Genomic DNA, 14,253 nt, shown 5'->3' on the forward strand with positions numbered 1-14,253 from the left:
TTGAACACCTTCAAGAGTAAATTGGATGCTTATCTTGCTGGGATCCTATGACCCCAGCTGACTTCCTGCCCTTTGGGCAGGGGGCTGGACTTGATGATCTCCCTAGGTCCCTTCCAGCCCTACTGTCTATGAAATCTATGAAATCTATGAAAATCTCTGTGTGTGTGGAGTTTTTTACAACGACCGTGCTGTAAATATAAGTACTATCCTGCTGCAGAGTAAATTAGTTTACTTCAGCCTATTAGGGACGCACATGTAAACACGTGGTGTTTACTGCACAACTAATTAGTCTACTGAACAGTAAACATCTCATGTTGACATGTTCTGCTTCATGCCACAGGCTGCTTATTGGTGTGCAGATTAAAAAAACTGGGTTCAGGAAAAATTTAAATGTACACAGTATTTACATTAGTGATATTTTTTGTTAAAAAAGATCAATATAGCACTGTCATGAAATTTAAAAAGATATTACATTTTATTTTTGTCAGGTATATAAAAAGCCCCACAAACTGTTAGCCTACGGTGAATAAATGTATTCTGTGAAACAATTTTAATTGACTTGGGAACTATCTAAAGAAATTTAAAAGGCAATGAGGTCTATCCTTTGAGCATAACTCAAAAGTGGCTCAACCAGTTTTGATTAATGCTCCAACAATAAATTTACAGTCACTTAGAGCACTGAAAGTTTCAGCCCTCCAAAAATGTTAAGTTGTGATCGAGCAAAAGAAGTAAAGTTGGGTAAGGGAGCTAATCCTTAAGTCATACTTGTGTTATATCCAAAGGTCCTGGCAATGCTATTAATGCTATAATTAAGCAGCTTTTCTTGTCATGTTTTTCTTAAAGATAAAGGTCTACATTTTCAGAAGTAACTAGTGATTTAGGACAGCTGATTTTTAGATGGCCTATTTTGAAAATGCTTTTCAGAGGTGCAGCTCAGTACTTAGATTAGTCATTTAAAAAAATGAGGGGTCCTCTTTTCCACTTTTAAAATAAGGACTTCATTATATTTGGAGATTCTACAATTTTGTACACTGTAACCAAAACCTTGAAAACACACATTATTACAAGTGCCACTATTTGTTATATGATATTTCAAGTAGTACAACCAGGAAGTATATTCAGAAGGGGAAAGGAGCATCTCCTATTTGTCCATTATGTGCACACAAATTCAGAACAGAGAAACTGTCTTCACAAAAATCACCTTATGTGCCAAATTTGATATAAGCAAGCTAAAATAGTGCCTTTTTCCTGTTGGATGAGAATATATTATAGGCATTGGAGATATCCATCCAGTGAAAAGAAACACGAGTTAATTGTAACAACCACCTTACGGCTAGCACCTGGGATAGCTCTCCTGAAAACAAAACTGGAAATTTAAAAAATGTCCCTGACCTAAGTTTTGTCTGTCAGTCAGAGGATCAGAAGTGGTTCATAAATCTGAGGTTAGATCTTCCTATGGTAAAGATCGTTCCAAAGGCTTCAATGGACCTATGACAATTTATTCCAGCTAAGAATCAAGTTCCAGTTTTAAGAAGATATTTTGTGCACCTTAAAGACTGAATCAATCACGTTTTACAGCATTTAAGACTGACTGTGTACCCTTCCAAATACAGCACACAGGAAACAATTCAAGGAATACCAGGGTGTTCAATTCAGGAAGCCCTGTTGCTGGCTCCAACTTTTGCCATTCTATATACTGAAAGGGAGAAATTCAAAAGCTTGAAGATCTGAACAGCACAATTCATGTAGAGGTTTCTGTTTCTTCTGTGCTTCCATTACTTCATTATTTATGTTTTAATACATGCAGTTGAATAATTATGTGTACACACAGAACACGCAGGCACGCATTAACTCTTGTGGTGGATGAACATTCTTTTTGATTTTAATCTTAATTTTGCAAGAATGTGGCACTGGTGAAAGATACCATGTTGACAGCTCTAAAACAAATAGCCCTCTATCCAGGGAACATGTCCACAGGAATAGTAATACCACCAACTACTCCATAGGCTCAGCATTAGTAAAGATTCAGCGTTGCAGGACGGATAAATTATTTTTATTATTTTAAGGCCCAAAGGGATCATTATGATCATCTTATCCGACCTTGATTAGATGGTACTTCAGTACTTCCATGCACAACCACATCTGCTTTGAATTCCAAAAAATGACTAATGTTTATTTTATATTCCTGTGGTCTTTTAGGTAATATTCATATCCATTCACTAGGAACTAGTTTGGGACCGCCAATGAAAACTTACAAGATGAAGGGAATTAAATTTTTCTAAACTTGTAAAATATAATTCTGGGCCTTGGTTTAAATCCTAGACGTATTCTACTTCTTCTCAACCAGTTCATCCAACCCTTGTTAATGTTTACCTCTGCAGTAAATAGATTTTTCAAAATATTTTAATGGTGGAGTAAAATGCTATAATTATATTAACGGTTTTATACTTTTAAACATGTTTTTGCAGCTTACCTTCAACATAAGTTGGGAATGAAGCCAAGCTTTTTCTTGACTGTAATTAAGACAAACAGGATTTCAAACAAAACAAAGCATGCTCAAATATGCATTAAAATCCTTCCATGCAAAAAAAAAAATCAAATCACAGTGACAGTTATTAACCAAGGACAATTGACGGTTTGTTAGGAAAAAAATTAAAGTGTTTAAATTCATAATGTCAGCAATTATTAGAGGGTTATTATCCTGAAGTGTTGGGATTCCGTTAGCAGTTCCATTAATTAGGTAATCTTACACTCAGTTTCTAGTCAGTCACTGGTATTAGATAGCTGCTTTATTGAGTACCCTGAAGTGCTGTGATCTATATATAGCACAAACAAGAAAGAGGCAAATAAAACCACATTCCAAAGAACTTCTGAGTAATAATAATAATAAAAAAGAAATCTAGGAAAATTTAAACAGCCTTGCAATAATTCTAGACAAAAAAAGTATACACAGAACCAATCAGTAAACAGATTAAATATAATTTGTTAATTAGGAGCTGAGTTAAGTCAGTTTAAGTATACTTGGTGTTTTTTTTAACAATCTAAGCATTAATCTCTATGTTCTAGAGTAATGTCCTTTAATAGGGCCTCTAAAATGATGACAGATACTACTACACTTGACCTGAGCCTTCAAGAGGCTGAGAAGCCACAAAGAAGTATACTGAACATTGATAGTTGTTAGAATTAGATATATCCTTTGCTTGTTTGTGTTGGGTGGGGAGTCTGATGGGTCTCAAATTAAAGTAATGGATTAGAGTGGCATGGGACCAGAATAAATAAATAGGTATACCTGAAATTTGGTAGAAAGTCATTGGAAGTTATACAGGTAGAATCTCTGATTTCAGGGTACTTACCATTTAGTTATACTCAGAAATAAACTTGTATGAGAGAATATGTTAAAAGCACCCCATGCATCAAAATACATAGGATAATGCAGTGCACTGCAGCAAGATTAATATGGTGTATTATGACATGTGCTGCTGTTATACATTAGTGACAAAGGGAAGTCAAAGTTTATCCAGGTGTTGATTTGCCTAGCTCCGATTCTACAGCAGAGTAGATAAAAACTAATTCCACTGACTTCTCAGTGTGGTTATACTGACATAAACTGGTGTGAAATTAGGATAACACCCAGTATTTCAGATTAGGTACTAGTAATTCTGTACATTAATGTATAGTACATCTGGCATTATACATATTTATAAAAAGAAAAAGAAAAGAGGGTGATCTACTTAGCATACAATCCTAAGTGGCAAGGAGATGTACTAGGGAGCCTCTTCCATCTCCTACTACAAGGGTACTATGAAAAGGTCACATCTTTCCACTTTTTACAACTGGCTTCCTATAAAAAAACAACTGCTGGTGGTAGAAAAAAGGTTCATTAAGCAGATAGCCCAGTCAGGATATCAGGGCATCCTTGTACTCCTTGGCTTTCTGCGCAAAAATGACTAAATTGTATTTTAAACATAGGAAACCCCTCTACCAGGGATAATGCCTATGGAAGAGAAAGTTGTCACTGATTAGCTGCTCCTGCTGCCAAGGCATTTAAGAGGAATTAAGTGTTGAGCAAATGATGAGATATTTGTCACCAAATCAGAGGAGGCTGCTTCTATGACCCTCCTGTCTATTGCAATGACTTAATTTTTATTACGTTCAACAACTGATACAGATATTGATTATTTTGTTCAACAGCTATCAGTACAGCATAGCAAGTGGCTTTGATTGGCTGCAATCTGACAAGCATAGCAAACTGACCAATTCAAGGCTTCAGATGAAATGGAGACAAGCTTATCTGTACAAATGCATTTTTAAAAAAAGTGTACAGTTCTTTAAGTGATCTGACTATGGTGGCACAGGTGCTGAGGTGCACGGTTGACAGCTCAGAGGCTGCAAGTTTGAGGCCACAGCAGAAGCACTCACAGTGCAGCCCGTTGGATTCCAACAAATCTGCAAATTCTGCTAAATATCTTGTCACAAGGACATGAAAAAGGAAGGTGAACTGGCTTATGGCCTGACTGGAGCTGTTTTTTTTAACAAATGATGATGTGTCAGCTCTTCAGCAATCTGACTGCCTGGTTAAAACTTCCTTTTCAAATAAACCTGAGTAAACTAAAGGTGAGATCCCACATTAGACTTATCGTGTGCTAACTGTAACAAATGCTAATCAGTGTTAATGTTAACTCTTGCTAGTGATCAGTTATGTGCTAAGGGTTAATACCCTCTCTAATGTGCACTGCTCAGACTTGTTGCTGGTGCGCAGGGCATGGCTAGAGCTGCAATTCTGCTCTGTCCCTGCCCCATTTGCTAGCTTTCTAGCTGCACTATAGGTCAGGATGGGAAGGGGGTCTCCTGAACTGCTTGGATTGCCTCCCACCCCCCAACTGCTTTCTCTGTTCCCATCAGCTCCCCAATCATGCCTCTGACCCCAACTGGCCCCTCAACCCTGAATCACTTACCTTATCCCCCAAATAGCCCCTCCACACTGGATCACCCCCTTGCCACCCTGATCAACCTGAGAGCTCCTCAGCTTCCTGCAGGCTACACTGTCCCAGCACACCCAACTCCAGGCCCTGCTGGGCTCTACAGTTGCGTGGTTGCTCCTCATCCCTCCACCTGCTTTTAACTGTAGGGCCTCATGGGGCCTAGATCATGCATGTGGGGGTAGTGGGCTGCACGGAGCCTAAGAGCAGGCAGGGGAGGCGACCCCTGCCTGCTGCTGGTGTTCTTGGGTTGCTCGAGGCAGTGATCTGGGGGTGGAAGGGCAGCAGAGGGACAATTCAGGGAGTGGCCAGGGGAGTGAAACAGGTGATCTGGGCAGCAGTGGGGATCAGAATGGCAAGCAGGACAGCTGGGCAGCTGGGTGGGGAATGGAGTGGCAGGGCAGTAATCCAGATGCTGGAAGGAGGGGCTATTCAGGGGAAGAAGGGGGTGGCAGTCCAGCGGTTCCCTACCCACCTGCTTTCCCCTTACCCTGCCCCACTCCTCTCCTCCACCCTCCCTCTCCTTTCACTTGCCGCCTGGCTGTCCCCAGCTGTCATTCCAGGGTTATAGAGTCCTAGATTATAGCTAGTCCACCTAGAAGCAGTGCCTCTTGGGATACTGGAGGACTGCAAGTTATATTTTATCTCAGGTGAACAGCCAGAAGTTAACTTAACTCTAGCTAGGTAGTACAGTTCAAAAACAATCCTTGCCAGAAGTAGTATAATTTTAAGATGCCTAGAAGGGCACTTAGCACTTGTAAATAAGCCTTTAATATGCTATCGTTCAAGTTTTAAGTGCTCTTCACAGGGTTTAATTGTAACATGTCATTTACCATAAAATTAAATTTTCTTAAAAACTGCAACCAACTAAAATAAAGAAACAAAAAATGTATCAGTGACTCTTTCGGCATCAGAAATGACATAAGGTATCGTCTCATGGCACGGCAAAGTAGAAATATTTACCTTTAAATCTTGGTATTCAAAATTTCGTTAGAAAACCAGGCAATAATTGTTGAATTCATCTGTCAGTCTGTTCAACTGATCCTTGGGATTTTGCAAGGTGTACAGGAGCAGCTTACATGTAAGAGGCTTATTATTTTTGTAAGGACAGTATAGAGACAGGTAAGGCTGCTTATTAAAAAGTATAAAATAAAGCCTGATAAATCAGCCCTGCAATACATCCTGATATAAAGTCTGTTTTATAACGTCTAATACGACATATAGTAAAATACTGAAGACTAATATGGGTAACATTTTATCTGATACCTTGACTAAAATTAATAATATCTAATAGCTTAGCAGTAGAGGTGCACCAATATATTGGTCCATATTGGATTGGCACTGATAAAAGGAAATTGACATTATTGGCAATCTGCTTTTTTGGCCAGTGTAGCTGATAATATCACTGATAAATGCCATGTGGATGCATGCAGCTCCAACATGCATGTGGCCAGGAATACAGCCCAGCAGTGTGAAGCATAGCATCCGGCCGGTAAGTTGGGGGGGGGAAGGTATGTGGGGGAGGGAAAGGGCATGATGGGGGCAGATCAAGGCCCCACAGTGAGAGAGGGAATGGGGCTGGGACAGGGGATGGCGCTGTCCAGCTGAGGCAGGGCATGGCATGGCATGAGCTGTACTGGGGAGGATGGGCAAGGGGGATGGCTTCTGCTGCTACACATACCTCTGGGGGAGGCATGGGGGGCATGTGCCCCTGGATTTGTGTATGGGGTGAGGGTGGGCTGCCTGCTGTGGGATCAGGGCCAGGGGCTACTCTGGCCTCTTCCTAGTGGGGGCGGGGCCTGGGCCAGGACTGTGTTTGGGGTAGGTGGGGAAGGTGGCAATAGTGCTAAGATGGGAGGCTATAGGATGGGCTAGAGCCACCCCAAAATTTTCTGTAGCCACCCCATAGCCCCCCCCAGTGCTGCCCACCCTGACCCAGACCCTGCCAGTAAGAAGCCAGTGCAGCCCCCAAGCCCACAGTGGGCCACCCACCCTCACCCTACACACAGATCCAGGGAGCACATGGCCCTGATGCTTCCCTTAGGGGTGCAAGCAGTGGTGGGAGCCAACTCCTTTCTCCCTCCCACCCCCTGGATGAGGCTCTCTCAGCTCTGTCCTGCTTCCTGCCCTGGCTGTGTAGCACCTCCCTAGCCCCTGCCCCAGCTCCAGCCCCACTCCCTCCCTCACCGTGGGGGCCTCAATCTGCCCCCCTCCCATCCCTTCCCTGCACAGACTTACTAACTGGATGCTGCTCTCCAAGCTGCCAGGTTGCATTTTGGCTACCGGATTGGTATCGGTTGATACAGCTGGTTAATAATTGGCCACTGGTATCAGCCAAAAAAAATCTGTATCGGTATACCCCTACTTAGCAGTTGAGTGAACTACATGAGGTACCTAAACCAGTCAACAATTAAAGCCAAAGGTTATAATGAGCCAAGAATATTGCAAATCAAAGCACAATGTTACAATTTAACATTCTTGAAGATTTGGGGAAATTAGTATAAATTATGCTTAATTTTTTTTGAAAGCCTCTACCTCTCAATACGTTATATAAGATTAGAGAGAGTAATCATAGTTCATAGGCCGCACACCTATAGTTTTTCTTAATTACATGAAAAAACAATGAAAAACTATTCCTCATTAATCAGTTTTTTAATTTTAACCAACATTTGTAAGGATACTTGGTCAATTCCTGCTGATTATATACAGATATCACATCCTTAATTGATGGCTAGATGGTACCTACTTTCTATGCAGATTTTTTTGTTACCTTTAAATTTGTTAAAGTCCTAAACAAACAACAAAGAGAATGGTAATTTTTCTATCTGTGCAATCATCCAGGTTCCAGTCATATGAAATCTTATACACAGAATTAGCTTTTTACATGATAGTAGGCCCACTATAATATTCCCATTTTTTGTTAAAGGGACTCTAGCAATGTGGACAGTTGAACAGCCACATACATCTGCCTAGGACATCTGCTTTTCCATACTATTGTTTATTTTGGAAGACCTGTCCACTCAATTTAGAAATGTAATTTCCTTTGTAGCAAGACATTCTGCAAAGGTAGAGAAAAGGAAAAGCTGCTTCTTCTTACCCCAAATCCAGAAGTGATATTGGCTGCTCTTAAATGAATCAATACCTTTAAGCCTATTAAACAAACATTACTGCAGCCGAAATACTACAAGTCAAGGAATGCCATCAGAAACAGTGCTAGTAAGTTAGAGATTCAAAGACAGATAAGCACAAGGGAGAAGAGGAAAGGTACTCGGAGCCAGTGTTCTGTGCATGTACTAGGGGAAGGGAGGAAAATTAAAGGCATGAGCAGCAAGTAGAAAAGGACTGCTGCTTTTAAAAAGATTGCACCCTACCTCTTTATTTGTGGAGGGTTCTGCTGTGCTGCAGACATCTTGATGGTGTTGCCTACTTGACGATTCAGCGCCGCGAGGTGAAGAGGAATCAGGAGATGGAGACTAGACACGATAAAAAAATAAAATGAAATAAAAATCTGAGTGACCAATGTCAAAATCTTGCTCCCTTTTTCTGTTAACTTGAAAGAAGAGAAAAAGGATCAAAGATGAAAAAAACCCCAACAAATAGAAACCGTCACCAATAACACTTATTACTGGCCTGCAATTATTACAAGCCTGGTCTCTTGTTCCAACAAATCAGCAGAACTTGCAACTTTTAATCACATCGGCTGCAAATTTAAGGGGAGACTATTTTGCTGGTTAATAGCTTATTCATTTAAACATCTTGAAAAAAATGAATTAAAAGTTATATCCAGGGTAAACAACATTGACTCCAAAAGTGTGACATGAAAATATGTCTTTTGAGGCTGAATAGGAGAAATCTGTATTGCCTGGCTTGAACGAATGTGATTTTCATATCATTTTTCTTGTCAGCCACTGAATAAAGATGCAGTTACACTACGTTCACCCACACAAGGCTATCTGTATTATATGCAAACAACTTAGCCCGTTAGCTAGATGAAAACTGCAAACAATTCAGCTTCATATTCTGAAAAAACATGGTAAAAGACATGAAGCGATAAAGATGAAAAAGTATCAATGATCAGAAAGTGAAGATGCATATTTAAGATTATTTATCCTGAACCAACAAATGCCACACTCAGGGTCACCCTCCTACAGCCGAATTGGCTTTTTGGGGCACAGACAGAAGTGACATTTTTTGAGCTATCTGGCCCCTGAAAGCACTCTATATCCATGTCACAACTAGAGAGCCTGTTTTTCTCTGTTTAAACACCTCCCCACTCTCTGATAAAGAATCCCAGATTCTCCGATTAAAACCCTCAAAGTCCATTTTACTGCAATTAAAATGAAACACCGCTATATATAGGTATCATTTGAACATAGTGTTTTACTGATATATTTACAATTTTAAAGCAATTTGGAAGCCTACCAGTGCCTCAGTCATTGTAATAAAATAAATTCTAATTGCCTATATATTTTGGTGTTTGATTTTTTTTTTTTTTATCACGGAAAAATCAGAGCTCCCCCTGTCCTCTTTGTTCACCAGGATGCAGGTCCAACTTCAGCTATTCCCCTCCAATGCTTTGTAGAGCTGAGGAGCCCTGATATACTTCTGCCCTGCCTCTGCCCATGCCACTGCTCCTCCCTCCCAATCCACAGCCCCACATCCCTCTCAGCTCTGCTGGTGCCCCTCACTCTTGACCTGCTGCTCCCTGCTCTCAGAGTGGTCTCCAGCCCTGCAGTGTGTGGGGAAGACTGTGTGTGGGGCGGGGGGGGGTGTGTGCAGCACATGTACCCCAAATTTATTTGCTTACAGTGGGCCATGGGGCTGCAGACTGGCCAGATGGGCACTGGGTAGGAGCCACTTCCATGGCCTAGTGGGAGGGACCCAGGGCAGAAGGAAGTGCCACACTACCATGGCCACTGAAGTGAGGCACTCTCTGCCTACCAGCAGCAACAGGGTGGGCACAACTCTGTGCTGTCACAACAAGCTCTGTGCTGGCTCACTGCCATGGCTGCAAAGGTGAGGTGCTGCAGTGGCGGTGTGTTGTGCCTCCCTTCTGCTGCCAGGTGGGCAGGGGGCACCTCACCTTGGTGGTCATGGTGGTGCTGTGCTCCCTGCTGCAGCAGCAGCACTGAGAGTCCCTGCCCCACTCCACCATCCTGTGCTGGGTCCCATCTTCTGGGCTGTGGACCCGGCTCCTACCCAGTGCTGGTCCTGACAGGCTGCAGCACCATGCCCCACTGTGGGTGTAGAAATCTGGGGGGATACGTGCATCATCTATGCCCCTCCACATGTTGCCTATGCCCCCACCCCCTAGACTTACCTGCAGGGTGCTGCAAGAGCTGCTCTCCACCATGCTGCCTGGCTGCATTGCCAACCATGTGCATGTGTGCATGGACACATTCATATGGCACCCGCTACCTCTGATCACCCTCCTCCTGCTCCTCCCCGGACCAAAGCAGCCCCTTGCAGCCTGGAACTCTACCAGCCTGCAAGGCGAAACATGCAACTTACCAGCCTTTTTTCCTTTAAAGGGGAAAATCTGTGATTTACTTCTTTAACAGAGAAAATCTTGTGTTTTTCCATAGGAAATGGAAAACCCAGATCCCTGGTCAAAACACACGTGCACAGCTGTAGAGTGGTTTTAAAATGGCCAATTGTGTGAAAAAGTAACCCTGGTTTTAGCAGGTATTACATTAAGTCACTGAGAAGCAGAGCACCATAGGGAACTTGTGTTCCCTCTAGTTTTAATTTTTTGTGCAGGGTGCAGGGTTGGGCTAGTGCCCAGCTCTACTCTCCAGGCTGCCATGGGTAGGAGGGAGAAGGAGAGGGAGCTCCCAGCTGCTGAATGGCAAGATCTGTGAGGTGGGGAATGGGACAGGAAATAGGGCCCCCTCACTTCACATCCAGCCCCCAAGCTGCTCTGCCTTGGGTACTGGGGGGAGCCAGGCCAAGCTCCCGAGGCAAGGGGGCTCCATCCCCCACCACTTAGGCCATTCAGCACTCAGGAGTAGCCTGCCACACTAAACGCTGTACAGACGCAGACCTGTCGTAAGATGGACCCTCCCAAGTTTTTGCAATCTCTAGAATACTCTAGAGCACTTCCTTTAGATTCGTTTTTAGTTTCTGCATGTGGAAAAAGGATTAAGGCAGAAACTTTCTCAAGAACCACCTCCCTCCCTCCCTTTCCATTCTCACAAAAATCATTTTTCCCTCTCAGCTAGGCTTACATAGCTTCCTGCAGCAACTGATTATACAGGAAAGTCACAGTAGGAAAACATTTGTCATCTTTTTTTTTTAAAAAATTAAAGCTTGAAGCTTAAGGGAATAGCAAAGAAACTGATATCTTATGATCAACCAGCTCTCTATGGGCTACCAGCACGTGTCTTGTGGAGTATGGTTTGGGGAAATTACTGAAACTAGAAGGGAGCGTAGGAAGCACTGCTCAGAATGAGAAAGCTATTAGTAGTTATTTAAGGGAAAACTAAAAGTATTTTAAGGCAAATGGAGACAACAATATAATTGCAAAAGGTGCAAGTATTCACAGAATTTAACCCAGAGAACCTTGTTTTCTAAACCAGACCTTTTTGAGGAACGTGCAGAATATGCATTCGCAGCTACTGTAATGAAATGCTAAAGGAAAGATTTTGCCACTAAGTTATGCAAATTGGAACCCAGTGTGATTCCCCTCTAATGCACAAAAGTTTGGACCCTTAATTAATTTTATCAACCCACTGAATCTATAAAATTGAGCAGATCATAAAATGCTTGACTACTACTTTCCTAACTGCATAAGCAGCTGTGACATGCCTTTTCTTTGGGCCATCCAATGCCGTTATATTAGGACAAGCCCAACCTTTGATTTGGAACACCAGCATCTCTAACCTAGGAGTCTTTTCTTGCTGGAGTCCCCACTTCACCTGAACGTTTGGACTCTGCAGGGAAAACAAAATGGCTTAAGATTCTTTCCGACTCAAAATAAGGTGTGACCTCTTTCCCCAGGAAAATGTTATGAAAAGGTAGCTCTCACCCATGAGCAACAGGTACTTTTATGTATTTCCAGTTTTCAGAATGAATTAAGGATATCACAAAGGCACCCAGCTACAAGAACTAATTTAATATTTTAGCACTTAAATTATCTCCAAAATAGTTCTTTAAAATACCTCAATGCTGTCAAGTTTACACGCTCACATTAAAATACATAAATCTGAGTGTTAGTTTATCCTATACATTTAGTAGTTCAGCATTGTTTAAGATCTGCACAGTACTGCTTCAGTAGCTTTACAAAAATCACTATAGGTGAACCCATGTCAAATTACTCTCATCTAAGTAGCACTGAAATTATTCACTTATTGTAAGGGATCATAGAAAATGTCTTCTATCTATAGCACTGGTATTCTGGATGTAAAAGTCACAGCTATACCTGGAGTCTGAACAAAAATATTACAGAATACTGAAACAGTAAATAAATTAATTAACAAACTATAAAACACAAGATATAGTTTCCTATAAAACACAATATATAAATAAAAACATTATTAGCTACTACAAAAACTGTCCCTGTGGAGAAATGAGTAAAGGTCAGTTGGGGAGAGCATAATATCTATTTGCCTTAATCATCATCCTCTAAGCAGATGGTACAAAGTATGATATGGAGTGAGGCTCCCAACCTACAGGTAGTTTTTTATGCTTGGACAGTATGAGACAGACTCAGCAAGAGGTTGTAGAAAGACATTTTGCTCAGCTGCTCCAAAACAACCTCTTTATAAAGTATCAATTAAAAAAGAATAACTAGAACTGTTACTTGATCCTTTAACTAAACGATTTAAGAAACCTAGTAAAAAAATCTGACAAGACCCAAGCAAAACATATATATTAACAATTCTGTTGTAACAATATTATATATGCTATCAGAATTGTGAAAAAGTAAGCAGTGGCAGCCTTTTTTCTTTTCCTTGATGATGTACCTACCATCCTCCTACGATACTCAGCTTGGTATATCCAAAAATTCTCCATTTGATTTTTGGTGACGTTTCGTTGTAACTATAGTGTGCTTCACTTACAACTTGGAGATAAACTAGCGCTTAACTGCTATCGTGCACTTGGTTTAATAATGGAACTTGTAATAGGAGATGCAAGAGTACTGCATTATGTCAAACCTATCCAGTTAGGTCCTTAGGTTACTGTGAAGACACGTACCACAGCTAGTGAAACTACTGCCACAGTAAACTGCTTTTGTTTTAAAAAGTGCTGTTATTTACCCATTGCTAGCAGCCAGGTATCTGGGAACAACAAAAAGAGCTTATTTACTGTCACACATGTAGGTTTAGGGGGGGGAGAAAAATATCCAATACCTGATCACAGCAGAATTTCATAAGTGCTACTCAATTTAAAGGTCAACATTTCTGATCCACACTTTTCTTTCTTTATTCCTTAGGTAAAGAAGGTTGTAGTTTGGAGTCGCTTCCTTTCTCAAACTACAAGAAAATGGGAATTAGAAGATGGTTCCTCAAATAAGTTAGCTAGTTAGAGCCAGACAAAGGGTCTGCAAGGGTTGTTTACTACTGCATGATTAAAATTACCATTTAGTTCTTCTCATTGATGCATGCCTGTGTTTTATTGAACCTGGTGATTACTAGAGGGTGCCAGAAGGGGCAAATGGGTTAGAACAGAGGTGGATGAGACGTGGCCCACCAGGGCATTCTATCTGACCTGCAGGGCCCCTAAAAATTTAGAAAATTAATATTTATCCACCCCTGGCTTCCTGTCATATGGCCCTCGATGGCTTGGTAAAACTCTGTAAGTGGTCCTCTGCCTGAAATAATTGTCTGCCCCTGGGTTGGAACTTAAAAGAACTGAGTTCCAACTTGAAAAAGTTGGAACCTGAGAGCAAGTGGAGCAACGCAGCCAACATGGAAAGACAAAGGTCTCTGTAAGTGATCTGCCTGCACAGTTATAGTCTACCTTAAAGGACAGTTAGTCATGGAAACGCTACAACCTCCTTTTGCCCTGCTGATGTCAGGCAGTAAAGCAGAGAACATGAAGGCATTCAGACAAAATATGAACAGTACCTAGCAGCCATAGAGGCATAAAAGAAAAATGCCAAAGTCAATGTTTTAATCTTTTTGTGTATTGTGGGGGAGGAACCCCTGGCTGTTTACCTTGGAAGGAAGCCAAAATATGCAATTCAGTGTAATACTGTTGAAATCTGAGCAGTACTGAGGGTCAAAAAAGAATGAGTTCCTTGAACGACACAAATTTGTGTGTGTGTGTGTGT

At 41.5% G+C, this 14,253-nt stretch overlaps 1 protein-coding gene across 2 annotated transcripts in view; it reads right to left on the reverse strand.

Moving 5' to 3' along the window:
* Positions 1-14,253, reverse strand: part of APBA1 (amyloid beta precursor protein binding family A member 1) — a 61,550-nt gene that overhangs the window by 25,069 nt on the left and 22,228 nt on the right. For both annotated transcript variants that reach the window (XM_019555167.1, XM_019555166.1), the window contains exons 3-4: positions 8,351-8,452; positions 2,474-2,513 (exon numbers count right to left, since the gene is read on the reverse strand). In XM_019555167.1, coding sequence (XP_019410712.1) covers positions 2,474-2,513; positions 8,351-8,452 — 142 coding nt within the window. The remainder of the gene's footprint in view (positions 1-2,473; positions 2,514-8,350; positions 8,453-14,253) is intronic.

The sequence above is a fragment of the Crocodylus porosus genome, unplaced genomic scaffold (genome assembly GCF_001723895.1).
Source record: "Crocodylus porosus isolate Cpor-Errol unplaced genomic scaffold, CroPor_comp1, whole genome shotgun sequence".
Classification (NCBI taxonomy): domain Eukaryota; kingdom Metazoa; phylum Chordata; order Crocodylia; family Crocodylidae; genus Crocodylus; species Crocodylus porosus.